At 51.3% G+C, this 15,921-nt stretch overlaps 1 protein-coding gene across 1 annotated transcript in view; it reads right to left on the bottom strand.

Moving 5' to 3' along the window:
- Positions 1-4,658: 4,658 nt before the first annotated feature.
- Positions 4,659-15,921, bottom strand: part of GTF3C1 (general transcription factor IIIC, polypeptide 1, alpha 220kDa) — an 85,233-nt gene continuing 73,970 nt past the window's right edge. The window contains exons 32-37 of the mRNA XM_008566614.1: positions 14,977-15,236; positions 10,671-10,951; positions 8,792-9,281; positions 7,996-8,047; positions 6,635-6,827; positions 4,659-5,783 (exon numbers count right to left, since the gene is read on the bottom strand). Of these exons, the coding sequence (XP_008564836.1) occupies positions 5,547-5,783; positions 6,635-6,827; positions 7,996-8,047; positions 8,792-9,281; positions 10,671-10,951; positions 14,977-15,236 (1,513 nt within the window). The 3' untranslated portion in view covers positions 4,659-5,546. The remainder of the gene's footprint in view (positions 5,784-6,634; positions 6,828-7,995; positions 8,048-8,791; positions 9,282-10,670; positions 10,952-14,976; positions 15,237-15,921) is intronic.

Below are 15,921 nucleotides of genomic sequence, written 5' to 3'. Positions count from 1 at the left end.
GCCCTGGATGCACCTTCGGAAATCAGGGATGGGACCTCCGGGAAGGCGCAGCAGTGACCAGGTGCACCTTCCTTCCGGGAGCCCACTCTGCCAACAGGAAAGGCATAGGAGACGCAAACTCGACAGTGAAAACAACGGGTGGTGTCCTCCGCAGTCAAGGCACATCCATACAGACGTGGAAAACGAGGCTGGAGTGAAGTCTTTGCTCAGATGTCACCTGCTTGGTGGGACCCACCTGGGTCAGGCCCCTTATTCAAAGCTGCAACACCCCCTGACCTAGTTTCATTTTTTTTCCATCACACTTATTCTAACATACACCTTTTACTCATATATCATATTTACTGTCTATCCCCACGAGAGCAGGGATTCAAGTCACTGCTATGTCTCAGAGCCTAGCATAGTGCCAGGCACAGAGCAGGTGCTCAAAGATATTGAATGAACAAGTTAACAAACAAATCAACCAATCAATCAATGGCGAAGTAGTGACTGACAAAGAAGCAGGCAGAGAGGAGGGAACCATCTGCTCCCAGACCTGGAAGTGCCACAGAAAGGGACATGAAACAACAGGGGCCTCCTTGGAAGTCTGTGCATGAGGACAGAGACACCCTGCCCTGCCCATTGCTCAGACCATGGGGTAGCTATGGGTCTTTCCTTCCATCCAAAGTGTCAACAAATTTTGAAGGTTTCTCTTTCAAAAATTGATGTCCCTAGATAAGAAACGTTCATACTCTACTCTTTCAGTGTTCTCCCAGCACAGTGCAGCTTCCCATCCCATCACCCCAAAGCAAATGCCACCACCGGAAAGCGGTATTGGGGGACAGTGGGCAGCCTGGGCTGAATGCCTGAAGATCCACTTACTAGCTTCCAGCTTTGTGGAGATTATTTTACCTCCTTGCGCCTCAGTTTCCTAATACATGAAATGGGTACACTGATCAGACACATACTTCTTAGGGCTGTTATGAGACCAGGAGTTAACAGTGTGCCCAGAATAGCGTCTGGCACACTGCAAGTGCCCAGAAAATGTTATGTTACCATATTATCATGTTTATGGACAAGTCACCTCCAGCTCCTGTCAGCTTGCACTGTTCTCACCCTTAAACTCAGTGTGAACAAAGAGCAACAGACATTAGGAAATCAAGATGAGCGATCAGGAAACAAGATCACAGGCTGCTGCTGCCACCTGCTGATCAGCACTGGGACTGGCAGGTGCTGACTGAAGGTGGAGTTCTCCAGCTATCTGCTGTCTGGGGAAGGGACTGGCATGTGCGTCTGCCAGGGGCTTATAAGGGGACCCCAGACAATCATCACAGCAATGTTCTGTGGTAGGGAATATGGGCAATGAGGACAGAAAGTGATGGCCGGCCCAGTGGCGCACTGCTACAGTGCGCCACTTGGGAGCGCGGCAGCTCTCCCGCCGAGGGTTCGGATCCCACATACAGACCGGTTCCCGCTCACTGGCTGAGCGAGGTGCGGGCGCAACACCGAGGGTTGCGATCCGTTGCTGGTCACGAAAAAAGAGACAAAAAGGAAAAAAAAAAAAAAGAAAAAAGAAAGTGAATAGACAGGTTCTTTTCTTAAATTTGACATGGGCTGACTCCTGCCCTTGGGCGAAGTGGAACTGCATTTGTCGCTGGGAGGTCGGGATGGAGCTCCCAGTAAGCAGGAGAGCACATGTACACACACACACACATACACACGCACACAGACATACACACACAGATACATGCAGATACATACACACACATAAATACAAACACGCACGACACACATATACACACGCACATTTGGTAAACCCCTGGCAGAAGTGGGTCGGGGGCACAAGGGACAGATGGGTGGTCAGGGGAGGCCAGAGGGCAGGAAATCCCTCAGCTGAGGAATCAAGTCTGGAAGGGAGCGAGGGGGACTCAGGAGATGGCTGGAGGCAGCAGACTGAGCCTGCTCTGAGAAGAGCAGGGAGAAGAGCCAGAGGCTGAGCCCCAGAAAGCAGCCCCGAGGACGCTCCGTGAAGCAGGGTCTGCATGGGAGGAAACCCGGCATCAGCTCAAATACTCACCAGTAGGGAAAAGAGTGAATAAATTCAGGGCAGCAATACTGGAGAGCACTCTGCAGGTGTAGGAGGCAGCTGTCCACATGCTGAAAGACGTGCAAGGGAGTCGCTGAGTGAAAGAGCGAGCTGCACTTGATGGCACAGCTCATATAAAAACGGCATCACAGGCTCATGTCTCCCAGGAATGCACAGATATGTATGTAAAGGCAGAGAAAGGGTCTGGGAGGGCCCCTGAAGGAGAGGGGCCCCGAAGGCTTTAGCTGTATCTGTAATGCTGTTCATGTTTAAAAGAGAATGAATTAACGTATTGCTTATCTAAAGAAAAAGGACAAAGAATTGAATAAAGAGGGTGAGACTGCGGAGGGGTGGGGAAACTGAGGACACAAAGCCAAGGGTGTGTGCGGGCCCGGGATCCCAACCCTGTGTGGGTGACCAGCCAGCTGTGAGATGTGCCCATCTGGGCTCAGTGCCCCTCCCACCTCCCTGAGTGAGAAGTGATAGGTGGGGTATGACCTAGACTGTGACCTAGCACTGCTCTGGCAGCTGCGAGGGGCAGTAGAGCCATTTTTGCCTTGTCATGGGGTTTATTTGGTAGTTAGTGCTTAACATTTCTTCTAAGTTTGAGTTTCTTCACAGCCTGGGTATGCTCATTTTAGTTTTTCCAGTTGCCACCACTCCCTAATTGATGGAGTCTGGATGTGTTGTCCCCTCCAAAACTCATGTGGGAGTTTGATCTCCAATGAGGCAGTGTTGGAAACTGATTGAGTCATGGGGGCGGATCCCTCATGAATGGATTAATGCTCTCCCTGAGGGAGGGGGGATTGATGAGTGAGTTCTCGCTCTATTAGTTCCCACAAGAGCTTGTTGTTTAAAAAGACCCTGGCACCTTCTCTCTCACTCTCTTGCTTCCTCTCTCCATGTGATCTGCTTGTACCCGCCAGCAGCCTGCCGCTTTTCCATCATGAGTAGAAGCAGCCTGAGGCCTGTGCCAGATGCAGCTGTCCGAGAATTGTAAGCCAAATAAACCTCTTTCCTTTATAAATTACCCAGTCTCAGGTATTTCTGTTATAGCAACACAAAACGGACTAAAACACTAATGTTTAACCCGAGGTCCCCTTCCTCTCATTTATGTCACCTGCCTGGCCTCTGGAGCCATCTCAGTTCACAACTTCTGGTCTGCACTGTGGTTTCTGGAGACCTTTGTGCAGAGCTTAGAAGGGAAGAGAGCTACCTCGGATGGACAGATGGAACGTGGAGAGGTGGATGGATGGACTAGTGGGTAGGTGAATGGATGAATGGATGGACAGGTGGGTGGGTGGATGGATGGATGGACAGATGGATGGATGGATAGGTGGGTGGGTGGACAGGTGGATGGATGGATGGGGGGTTGATGGGTAGGGGGAGGGAGGGAAAGAGCAGATCATCCTCAGGCAGAATGGCTGAGGGAATGTGGAGTGGCATCACAGAAGCCCCCTCTCTGCTTGAGAGCCAAACCCCTCACCCCTATGTCCCGTCTCAAACATGTGCTCAGACTGTCCCTCATCTAGGAGGCAAAGGGAAGGAAATAAACAGCCGAACCCTACTATGTGCACTTGGTACCTTCAGCCCACCTGGCCTTTCCTCAGGGAGGATATCCTGCCCCCATCTTCCAGATGGGAAAACTAAGGCTGAGATGTGAATGTCAGGACCAGAATTTAGAGAAACAGCTGCTGGATTCCCAAACCTATCTTTCTCCCATCACATAGTGCACTGCCTAATAACGAACTTTCATACAGTATTTTCTGTTCATCAAGCAGATCACAACCAATATTTTACTTAATCTCCTCAAGAAATCAGTAGAACACTATTTTTTAATACTTGAGTGAATATGAAAAGAGGAGAAAAAATGATGCCAAGACTTGACAAAGCTTTGCTGTGCTGGGGTTCACCCTCTAGACTCCAATCCCCAAGACCTCACCCAGCCCCTCCTTACCTGGATGTCTGGCCAGGAGTGACCAGGGCCCCCTGGTAGAGGGAGGACGGAAAACCCAGGGTTGAAAGTTGGGCCAGGTCAGGGGTCACCAGTCCAATGTCCTGAGGGGCTTTGTAAGTGAGAAAAGCTGTGGTTGGGACCCTGGTGAAGGGGAGGCTTGTCCCACCTGCAGGGAGCAGCCTGCACTCAGCACTTCCAGTGTGGCATGCAGAAAAGTTAAGACCTCCATTGCTAGAACTTTCCATTTTTCAAGAGAAGACAGAAATGTGAAACCTCCAAATATTTTAGATGTTGGGAACTGAAAAAAAAAAATTCAACCTCTTTGAGCTAAAGAGAACTCCAAGGGGCCAAGTGCATCCCGCACGCCTGCAACCTCTGTGATCTCTGTGACCTGTGGACAGCACTGGCCATGCAGAACCGGCTGCGGGTTGGGAGCTGATCTGCGAAGGTGGTGGGCTTTTAAGGGTGAGGAGGTGATGAGGGGCTGTGCAGCCCCTCTCCATCCCAAAGACCACCACTCGCCCCAGCGCCCTCCCACTTTTTTTGGTTTTCCTGGGAATGGCCATTCCCAGCGGTGCCACAGCTGAGAGCAGGGAGTCCCCCAGGGGTCAGCAATTCTTTAGGAAACACAAAACTGGATGCCTTTTACTTCACTTTAATAAAAAATAAATAAATACATGCTAGGGGGATGTTTTCCTTAAATGAGGAAAGAGGGTAAAAGAAAATGAAACAAAATCAAAACCTACAGGGATCCCTCACTTCTAGCTGGCAGGAAATCACCAGCCAGAGCCGAGAGAGAAGGTCAGGTGCGAGAGGAGAGCGTCTCTCTTACAAGGCTAAGAAGGGGACTTCTGGGCAGCTCAATCCCAGCCTCCGGGGGCAGAACACCCTGCCTGGAGAGGAGGCGCAGTCTCTGCTGGGCCCTGCCACAGGGCACACCCCCACTCTCCATGGCAAGCCTCCCACGTGGCCCTTCTGCTCGGGGCACTCGGGGAGGCAGAGGGAGTCTGCCGTGGGGCTGGGGTCTGGAATGTGAGGTGTGCAGGGTGAAGTGAAGGCCGGCGGCCCCCACTGGCCCACGGATGATGACTGAGGTCCACACATTAGGCTCATGCCTGGGAAGGCAGCCACCCCTTGGAAGCCCCTGGGAGACAGATAAGCCCCCCAGAGCCTCTCAAACTACCACCACCCGGGTTCCAAAACCAAGCCCTGAAGCAACGTGTAAGAGGCCGTGGGAGGAGGAAGCAGAAGGGACCAAAGTCGCCTGGCAGCTGTGCCACCACGTCCCAGCCCAGCTGGAAGATGAAGCACCAAGTCTGGGTGCAATGAGCAGGGTCTCAAGGGCAGCCCTGGAAGAGAATGGGCCAGAGTTCCAGGACAGTGGGGACGACTATCAGGCTATGGCTAGAGCAGCCACCCCCTGCTGCAGGAGGCTCAGCACTGGGGCACCAGTTGGGTCTGCAGACCAGCAGGCGGGCATGGCATGGCAGGCGGTGGCTGGGAATGGATGTGGTAACCACAGCCACCCTATAAGTGGATCCACTTGTTCCAGTTGACCTCATGGGGGAACACGCGGCCCAGCCGGAGGGTGCAGTCCAGCGTGGGCTCGTAGAACACCAGGGGGCTCTCGCTCTGGCTGGAGGGTGCCTCCGCCTCTTCCATCACGGGCTTAGAGAAGAGCGAGGCGGCTGGTTTGGAGAAGAGTGAGGCGGCTGCAGGCTTTCTCAGCAGGCGCTTCTGGATGCAGCCAAGGAACTCCAGGCCCTGCAGGAGAGAGACAGACACTCAGGTTCCAGGGCGCGCCACCCTCCCTTGTCTGTGCATTCATCCTTCCAGCATCTGCGGAACAGGCAGCTGCTTCCCAGAGCAGGGGACACCTGAAGCTGGCCTTGAGAGACGAGTAGGGATTTACCAGGACAGTTTAGACAAAAGGCTGGGGCAGGAGAGGGAACAGCATGAGCAGCATTTACATAGTGGTTGGGGCCAGGGGCTTTCCGTGGGCCCACACTGGCTTCCAGATGGGGTTATTTGGCCTCTATGTGCTTTAACATTCAGGAAACTTTGCACTGAACTTCAAGTTTCCACCTTCGCCAGGAGCTGGAGCCCCAGGCACACTGGGCCACGGGAGCACAGGGAAGCCATCACCCGAGCTGGGGCACAGCTGCCCTCTCTTGGGAAGCGGTGGGCATAGAGTCTGCATCACAAAGCTACCTGCCAGGCTGCCGTGGGCTTGTGAGCTTGTGAGCCCTGGTATAGAGAAAGTGTCAGAGACAAGAGTCCCAAGAATGCCCATCCTGTGTGGGCAACAGCACAGAGCTGGTGAGAGCCACTGTGAGGGGCAGCCCGAGGGCAGGAGCCCTGGGCAGGGCTGGCGGTTGCAGGGCTGGAGGCAGAGGGGGAAGTGTGCAGGGGCCACAGTTCGACTGGCAGGACATGACTTCATGGGGGCCTCAGATGCACTTGGCAGAGCCTCCCTGCCAAGGGTAGGGAAAGGGCTGAAGGTCAGTGTGAGGTGGGGACACCCACAGCAGAAGGCTCCTGGGGGGGTTGGCCGCATGCCTGTGGGCAAAGCCTGCAGGCGGCAGCCACCAACCCTCCATCCCCAACATGCGCACCTGGAGCAGCTCGAGCACGGCGACAGGCTGCAGGACGCCCTGGTAGTGCTGCAGCAGACAGCTCTCGGGCACGCCAGGCCTGGTCATGATGTGGTACAGCACGGCCTCCATCATGCCCTTGCACACCGGCGTGTTCAGCTGGCCGTCCACCACGCGCCACGGGCGGCCCACGAAGCGGACACTCTCGCAGTCCCTACAGGGCAGGCAGTTGGCATCAGGGCTCGGTGGGGAAGGGAGGGACAGCTTGTTCGCAGACAGGACACTGAGGCTCAGGGGGCTGGGAGCCTGGCCCAGGTCACAGGACTGCTCTCTGCCCATTCTTCTCCCCTCCTGTCTGGACAGAGTGGAGCCATGATGTGGAGACCTGCTCGGACTCAGCCATAACCAAGGCCATGATGAGTCAATGACCCTCACGTCACTCTACCCCACCAGGAGTAGGACAAAAGTTAGGGCTCATGGATTTTCCAGGCCCACCAGCCCCCGGGGCCAGTTCTGCCTCCCCTCGGCCAAGCTCACAGAAGTCTCACCCAGAAACTCTGCTTCTGTGCTGCGTGGAGGCTTCCAGACGTACTTTCCTTTGGAGAAAGCTTTCTGCTACTAAACCAGGGACTGATCTGCCACACAGAACCCAGGTGGGGGACAGACCTGACTGGCTGGTCACTTGACTCTGGCCGCTGTGGCTGGACCCTGGGAGGGCCACGCCTGGGCTCTCAGGAGCCAGGACACAGGGCAGCTGGGCCTGGCAGTGGGAGTCACCCCTCACCAGAAGGTCTTCTGTGGACCTCGAGTGTGGAGAGGGCCACCAAGGTGGCTCTTCTGGCTCTGGAGGGCAAGACCCTCCTCATATCCGTGCACCTGCCCCCGTGTTACCTCTTAACTCCAGGCACAGTCATCCTGGGGGGTAAGGTGCAAATCCCAACAGTGGAAGCTGCCCTGGCTGGCAGGTGGGAGCTCTGGGTTAATCTGGCCACAGCTGGCTGGCCATGTGACCTTGGGCAGGGCTCTCTTAGGGACCCTTCCCCTTCTGAACAATGGGGAGGGGGATCCCTGCAGGCCATGAGGAGGCCCCAGAGATGCACATGGGAAAGCTCCACTCATGGTTCTCAGCAATGGCCAGTCTGCAAGCACGGCTCTTGGCTCTAGACCCTGCACACGTCCAGCACATCTGACCCTCGCCCACTACATTCTTCCCAGTGTCTTGCTGAGAACCAGTGTGCTAGGCAGACTGCCTCAGCCGGCATCTCCGTGAGACACCCTCATGCTAATCACTGACAGTCACTCGGTGCCCCATCTGGGAACCCTGAGGACAGGCGCCCCACACTCCTGCCCCGCCCCAAGCCCCTGAGCCAGATCATACTCACCTTTCCTGGGCTGCTTGGGAGAGGCTGCCAGCCACAGAACTCTCTGTAAATCCTGACAAAGGCGGAGAAGTAGGAGATGTAAAAAGTAGGAGCCCAACCCTTCCTCCCCATTCCTTCCAGAAGGTACTGGTTGGCCAGCATGGGCAGGCACACATAGGCTCTAGGGATGGAGCAGTGAGCAGGGCACTAGGACCCCTCTCCTCACAGGCATCCCTGCTCGTGGTGGCTGGGCTGTGGAGGCTGAAGCCAGAGCACTCCGCTGCAGCATGCAAGCATACGGGCTTGCTCCCAGGCCCCGAGGACCCCCACACCAGAGGGAACCAGTGAACACCTCATTTTCCAACCAGAAGCCCTGACTACAAAGCACATGTATAAATCTCTTAGGGAAAATGCCCCAAAGCAAACAAAAACACCGGAAACACATGAAAAGGCCACAGCTGACTACAAGTAAGACTGATGCGGCAGGGGAAGAGCGTGTTTCAGGACATGTGTGTCCCAAGTCCCTACAGGGCCGAGGCCCCGGACACCTCAGCACACGCAGCTCCCCAGAATCACTGCATGCCTGCCCCGTACTTCACAGATCTCTGCAGGGGTTTGGGAAAGCGTCTGCCCTCTAGTGGGAACACATTTATAAGATCTGCTTCCCCCTCAGGGTTTAAGCCATGAAAAGCTGAAATGAAGCCCCTCTTGTGGCCGGCGCAGGTTCCCACTCTCGGAGTAAAGTGTCGGGCCAATCAGGTCTGAGGACAGAGAGCAGGCGGGGTGGGGTAAGGTGATGAAGGGGACAGGTCGGTACCTCTGGGGTCTTCAGAGACTTCTGGGAGCTGCTGTTGGCCTGAGGAGCTGGGTGCCCTGACACCCTCTTGGTCCTCCTTCCCAGCGCCCCCTGCAGCTGTGTCTGCAGGAGCCAAGGGTGCAGCCAGGGCTTGGCTCTCTGCGCCCTCCTCTGCTCTGGGCCTCAGGGTGGGGCCCGAGCGCAAGTCCTGGAGTGTGGGCTTCTTTGCGGGGGGCTTCTGGGCACTCTCAGCATCAGGCTGCCTGCTCTGGCTGGAGCGCCTCTTGGCACTCCGGGGACCCTGAAAAGCCAGTGCCTGCTCCACAGGGGGACCATCCTTGCTGGAAGGCCCCTCCGGGGGTCTGGCCTGGGTGTCCTCTCTTTGAGCATCAGCGTCCTCTTTGCCTTTTAGCCGCACCAAGTGCAGGAGCCAGGGATGGGCAGAGGCCATGGCCACCAGGCGAATGGTGTTGCCACCAACTTCCAGCACCTGGTGTCGCTCCAGGAGGTCCTGAGAAGAGTAGGAGACACACAAGGTCTGTCTGGGAACCCAGGATGGTCGGGTTTGCTCACTGGTGATGCACGGAGTTGTCTCCCCTGCCTGGTGTGGTGAGTGTCCTAAGCAGATAGCAAGCCCAGTTTCATCAGGACAAGGCCTGGTTTCTAGCCCAGGGTTGCCACCACCTAGCTTGTGACCCTGGGCAGCGTCTGCCCCTCCCCAGCCTCAGCATGGCTACTCATAAAACCAGTCAGCTGCATGAGCCTTGTGCAACCCTGCTGCACCCTCCAAGCTGATGGGACATCACAAGCCTCCCTCTGCCTGGCCAAGGCCCTCCCATGGGACCCGACTCCCCATGTCCTCCCACAAAAGCCGTTCTACTCCCATGTGAGTGACAAGAACCCCTCTCATCTTTATACCACACCTGCTTGCAATGGCCTGGCTCCTATCCAGGGGGAGCACAGGGGTCACTGTCACCTGTCTTTTTATTTTTACATAAAACCCCCATAACTCAGGGTTTAAGGAATTTTCCCCAGTTGACAGCCTGGAGCCAGGACTCACTTCCAGGTGTGTGGGTCTGAGGGGTTTTGCTGAGAGCCTTGCCATCTGGGCCCTGGGCGGGGCCGGCCAGCATGGCCTTGGGGAAAGCCCCATCCCTCTCTGAACTTCGGCTCCCCTCCCAGGGCTACAGATGCACCCAGAGTCTATGAACAATTAAACACCATGTGCACCGTATTTCCTGCACTCATAATGACTCGTTTGATAATGACAAACAGTGGCTTCCATCTGAATCTGGGGAAATGAGAGGTGGATGATTTCCCAGAACAGCCCTGTCCTCTGGGGCTCGCAGCCCTTGGAGTCAGCAAGGCCCAAGCCAGCCGCTCCTCCCTCAGGAACAGTGCAAGGCAGATGCCTCCACATGCCACTAACAACTGACACAATGACTGATACCTACCAACCACTGACATGCCCAGGAGGACACGTCAGGTCCCAGGGGATGCAGCTTTAAAGTCCCAGTGTTATTACATCATTGGGCTTAAGGATATGACTCAGTGGAACCAGGCAGGTCAAGTGGTGAGTAAAGCCGAGCGGGTGCAGGATGTCAGGGAAGGTGGGGATAGCGAGAGCCGGGAGGACAGGCCCGGTCTGGGGCTTGGAGGCAGCCACTGCTGGGCTCTAGCTGCGTGTGCTGAAGAAACAGGGCTTGATGTGGACAGATCTTCTAACATTCAGGACAGGCTGGATTTTAGGTAATATGTCCTGATTAGTACATGTTGACAACTAATTCAATTTTGTCATAACACACTATAATGTGACCCACGGCGAGCCCATCTGCCGTGTGCGTCTGGCCTGTGGGCTGCAGCTTCTGCTTTGGAGGTATCAGGCTGACTCATGGCTCACCTGGATATAGTCTGTGAACTTCCTGGTGCGCTCACCACCTGTCTTCTCAAAGGCCCAGAATTGTCTACTCAGCTCCTCCTTGTCAATCCCAAAGCAACCCGTGGCTGCCACGGCCCTCCAGATCTCCAAGGCTGCAGACACGTCTTCAGGTTTATACCCAGACAGCTCCACCTGCTGGACAAACTCTTCCCAGAGGCAGGTGTTTTCCTGGGGGTCTATCAGCCTGGTGAATTTGTCAGGGAGGCAGGAGGTTCCCACCTTGAGCTCTTCCAGAGGAGTGCCTGCGAAGACCAGGAAGAAGAGCAAAGTTAGCCCCACAGAAGCCCCTCCCCAGACCAAGACACACGTGATACTGAGGCAGGACACACTCCAGCACCAACTCCCTACTCCCTGAACAGCCACAGGGGTCACCTTCAGGTGGATAAGTTGGGCCCCTGGCAGTCAGGTTCCTAGTACTTGATCCTGGGTCCCTGACTGCCCCTGACTGGACAGGATGCCCCCTGGCTGGTATGAGTCTCCTATTCAAGATGTAAGGTTAAGGGCACAGGGGCAGGGAATTGGAATCTGAAAAACATACACCGCAGAGCTCTGGAGGTGAGGCCCTCGACTCTGGCTGTCCTGGGCCCATCCCTTCCTGATGCTCACGTATCCACTGCTCCTTAGACCCCACGAGATACCCAGGGTCCTTCTAACACAGTCCTATGTTTGCCCAGGCTAGCCAGGGCTGGCTTCTGGTGCTTCCTATAAAAGGTGTCTCTGCTAAGATCACATCTGTAGGTTATCACTACATTTTTGCCCAATCCAACCTCCAGACAAAGCAAAGAATTCTAACTATGGTTACAAAACCAATGGTAAACAACACTGATGTCAATGATGTCCACAGAAAGGACAGTCAACCAGAGCTAGGAAAGAGCAGGAAGGAGGAAGAGAAGTGCAAGGAAGGGGAGGGGCCTGAGGATTCTCATTTCATATGGTGGGAGCAAAGACTGCCTGAAATGGAGGGTGGGAGAAACGGAGGGTTGAGGACATTATTTAAAGTGTCAAGTGTAATCAACAGATGAACTAAAAAAGGGTCAAAATTGGAAGTAAAGGAGACGAGAGATCATGTTGTGAACAGAATACTCATCTTTCACAGTGATGGGTCAAAAGATAATAATTAAAAATGTCATAAAAGTGTGTGACATAGAGTTGTGCAGATAGCCAGAAGACTAAACACAGGAACAGTGAAAAGTTCCCTGTGGAGAGCAGGCCAGGGTGGGGAGGAGACTGCAGCTTTTCCTGATAATCCTCTCTGGTTGGCTGTGTGTAATTGCACCCTGATGCATGACCTTGATTAAAAGCCAGAAAGAGAAGCACAAACCAAACCCAAAATAAGAGAATGCGAATAATAAAAATCAGAGCAGACATAAGTGAAATTGAGACTAAAAATACTATACAAAAAATCAATCAAACAAAAAGTTGATTTTTTGAAAAGATGAAATTGACAAACCATCATCTAGACTAACCAAGAAAAAAAGAGAAAGACTCAAATAAAGTCAGAAATACAAAAGGAGACATTACAATGGATACCTCCAAAATACAAAGGATTACTAGAGACGATTGTGAGCAATTATATGCCAATAAATGTGAAAACCTAGAGGAAATGGGTAAATTCCTGGACAAACATGACCTACTAACACCAAACCAAGAAGAAACAGAAAACCTGAACTGATCAATAACAAGCAATGAGATTGAAGCAGTAATAAAAAGTCTCCCAACAAAGAAAACCCCAGGACCAGATAGCTTTACTGCTGAATTCCACCAAACATTTAAAGAATATCAATACTTCTTAAACTACTTCAAAAAATTGAAGTAGACAGAATTCTTCCAAACTCATAGTACAAGGCCAGCATTACCCTGACACCAAAACCAAGCAAGGACACAACAAAAATAGAAAACTACAGGCGAACATCCCTAATGAACATAGATGCAGAAATACACAATAAAATACTAGCAAACTGAATCCAATGGCACATCAAAAAAATTATACACCCTGATCAAGTAGGATTTATCTCAGGCATGTAGGGATGGTTCAACATATGCAAATCAATAAATGTAATACATCTCATCAACAGAATGAAAGAAAAAAACCATATGATCATCTCAATAGACACAGAAAAAGCACTTGATAAAATTCAACATCACTTCATGATAAAGACTCAACAAATTAGGAATAGAAGGAAAGTATCGTAATACAATAAAGGCTATACATGACAAGCCCACAGCTACTGAATGGAGAAAAGGTGAAAGCTTTTCCCCTAAGAACTGGAATAAGAGAAGGATGCCTGCTTTCACCACTTTTATTCAACATAGTTCTGGAAGTCCTAGCTGGAGCAATTAGGCAAGAGAAAGAAATAAGAGGCATCAAAATTGGAAAGAAGGAAGTCACTGTACCTGTTTGCAGATGACATGATTTTATATAGAGAGAAACCTAAAGATTCTACCAAAAAACTGCTAGACCTGATAAACAATTCAGTAAAGTTGCAGGATACAAAATCAATAACATTTCTATACACCAACAACAAGCAGACAAAGAAATCAAGAAAGCAATCCCATTTACAATAACACAACAACAGGAAATACCTAGAAATAAATTTAACCAAGGAGGTGAAAGATCTCTATAAAGAAAACTATAAAACACTGATTAAAGAAATTAAAGAAGACACACCCAAAAAATGGGTTCATGGACTGGAAGAATCAATATGGTCAAAATGACCACACTACCCAAAGCAATCTACAGATTCAATGCAATCCCCATCAAACTACCAATGACATACTTCACAGAAACAGAAAAAACAACTCAAAAATTTATACGGAAACACAAAAGACCCCTAATAGCCTAAGCAATCCTGAGCAAAAAGAACCTGGCTTCAAAATATACTACAAAGCTATAGTAATCACTACAGCATGGCACTGGCACAAAAACAGTCACATAGACCAATGGAACACAATAGAGAATCTAGAAATAAATTCACTTTCCTAGAGCCAACTGTTTTTTGACAAAGGAGCCAAAAACGTACACTGGGGAAAGGACAGTCTCTTCAATAAATGATGCTGGGAAAATTGTACATCCATAAGCAGAAGAATGAAACTAGAACTCCGTCTCTCAAAATATACCAATATCAACTCAAAATGGGTTAAGGACTTAAATGTATGACCTGAAACTATAAAACTTCTAGAAGAAGACAGAGGGGAAATGTTCAGGACATAGGACTGTGCAAAGATTTTATGAATAAGACTTCTAAAGCACAGACAACAAAAGAAAAAATAAACAAATGGGATTATACCAAACTAAAAAGCTTCTCCACAGCAAAGGAACAACAGAGTGAAGAGACAACCTGCAGAATAGGAGAAGGTATTTGCAAACTGTGTGTCCAACAAGGGATTAATATCCAGCATATACAAAGAACTCAAACAACTCAATAGTAAAAAAACCCAAATAATCCAATTAAAAGATGGGCAAATGAGCTGAATAGACATTTCTCAAAGGAAGACATACAAATGGTCAATAGGTATATGAAAAAATGCTTGACATCACTAATCATCAGAGAAATGCTAATCAAAACCACAATGAGATATCATCTCACCTCAGTTATAATGGCTATTATTAAAAAGACAGAAAATAACAAATGCTGGCAAGGATGTGGAGAAAAAAGAACTCACACATTGTTGGTGGGAATGGGAATTAGTATAGGCATTATGGAAAACAGTCAGGTTTCTCAAAACACTAGACTACGGAATGCAAGAACTACCATACAATCCCACTACTGACTAGGAATCTATCCGAAGGAATGGAAATTAACATGTCAAAGGGATATCTGCACTCCCATGTTTACTGTAGCTGTATTCACAATACCCAAAATTTGGAACCAACCTAAAAGTCCATCAGTGAAAAACTGGATAAAGAAAATGTGGTATATACACACTGGAATACTACTCAGCCATAAAAATGAATAAAATTCTGCCATTTGCAGTAATTTACAGCAACACGGATAAGCTTAGAGAAAATTACGTTAAGTGAAATAAGCCAGGCACAGAAAGAGGAATACAATATGTTCTCACTCATATGTGGAAGCTAAAACAGTTATCTCATAGAAGTAGAGAGTAGAATAGTGGTTACTAGAGACTAGTACACTCCTTGGCTTGGCTGCCGGGACAGGAGTGTTTTTCTGTGTCAGCTGTGGCTATGCACCTGGCCTCTGGTCTGGGTCACGGATGGGTGTGAGGATCTTCCCCATTCCCCCCAGCTACAATGGGGAGCACTCACCAGTGGGCCCTAGCTGGGTGGGCGCAGGGGTTTGGCGCAGCCGGAACTTCACCTGGCAGGAGTTGATCACGATGTTGTCGTTGGGGTTGAGGTTGCGGGTGCTGACGATGCCGGGGCAGTAGTAGCCCCTCATCAGCAGGAAGTTGGTGTGGGAGGCCTGGCGGGCTTTCACCTCAACGTTGCGGCGCTTGCCCCCTGCCCCTTCATCCAAGTCTTCCTCTTCATCCTCCTCATCATCCAAGGCCCCATCCTTCCCCATGCTAGAAAAGAAGGGGGACCTAGCTGACCACACACAGGCCCAGGCGTCTCTGCTCCGCCTGGGTCCTCTGTGGCTCAGCCTCGGCGGTGGCTGGAGATAGCTGTGGCCATCCCTGGTAGCGGCTGTGCCTCATCACGTGAAGGATGGCGTGGACTGCTGCTCTAGACTCCTGCCCCTCATCATCTCCCACGCACATGCTGACCCCTCTGCTCACACCCATGTCTCTGCAAGGGCTGTTCCATCACCTGGAAAACCTTCCCAATACCTTCTCTGCCCAAGAAACACCTCTCCCTTCGCCCTGGACTCCCAACTCAGCTACAGTGCCCTCGAGGAACCTCGAACAACCCTACCTCCTCCTCTTACCTCTCCCTGCCATGCTGCCCTGTGTCCTTCTGTCTGGCAGATTCCCACAGTACCTGAGAGGTCCCAGCAGACTATGTGGACATTGTACTGTAATTCCTAATTGCTGGTCTGTGAAGCCCTGTCCCCATGAGTACCTAAAGCCACCACTACACCTTGCTTGCCTTTGTCTACCAAATGCCTGGCAAATGCCAGACACAAAGAGAGAAACTCAATACATGTTGTTGAGTGAATAAAGAACAGCTGATTGAGCAAATAAAATTGCAAATGCCACAGCCATGAAGAGACATGATGATGCCTTAGTTTCCATGAACATGCTCAAACCC

The sequence above is a fragment of the Galeopterus variegatus genome, unplaced genomic scaffold (genome assembly GCF_000696425.1).
Source record: "Galeopterus variegatus unplaced genomic scaffold, G_variegatus-3.0.2 Scaffold256, whole genome shotgun sequence".
In the NCBI taxonomy this organism is placed as follows: Eukaryota; Metazoa; Chordata; class Mammalia; order Dermoptera; family Cynocephalidae; genus Galeopterus; species Galeopterus variegatus.
This window is presented reverse-complemented; position numbering and strand designations above follow the sequence as displayed.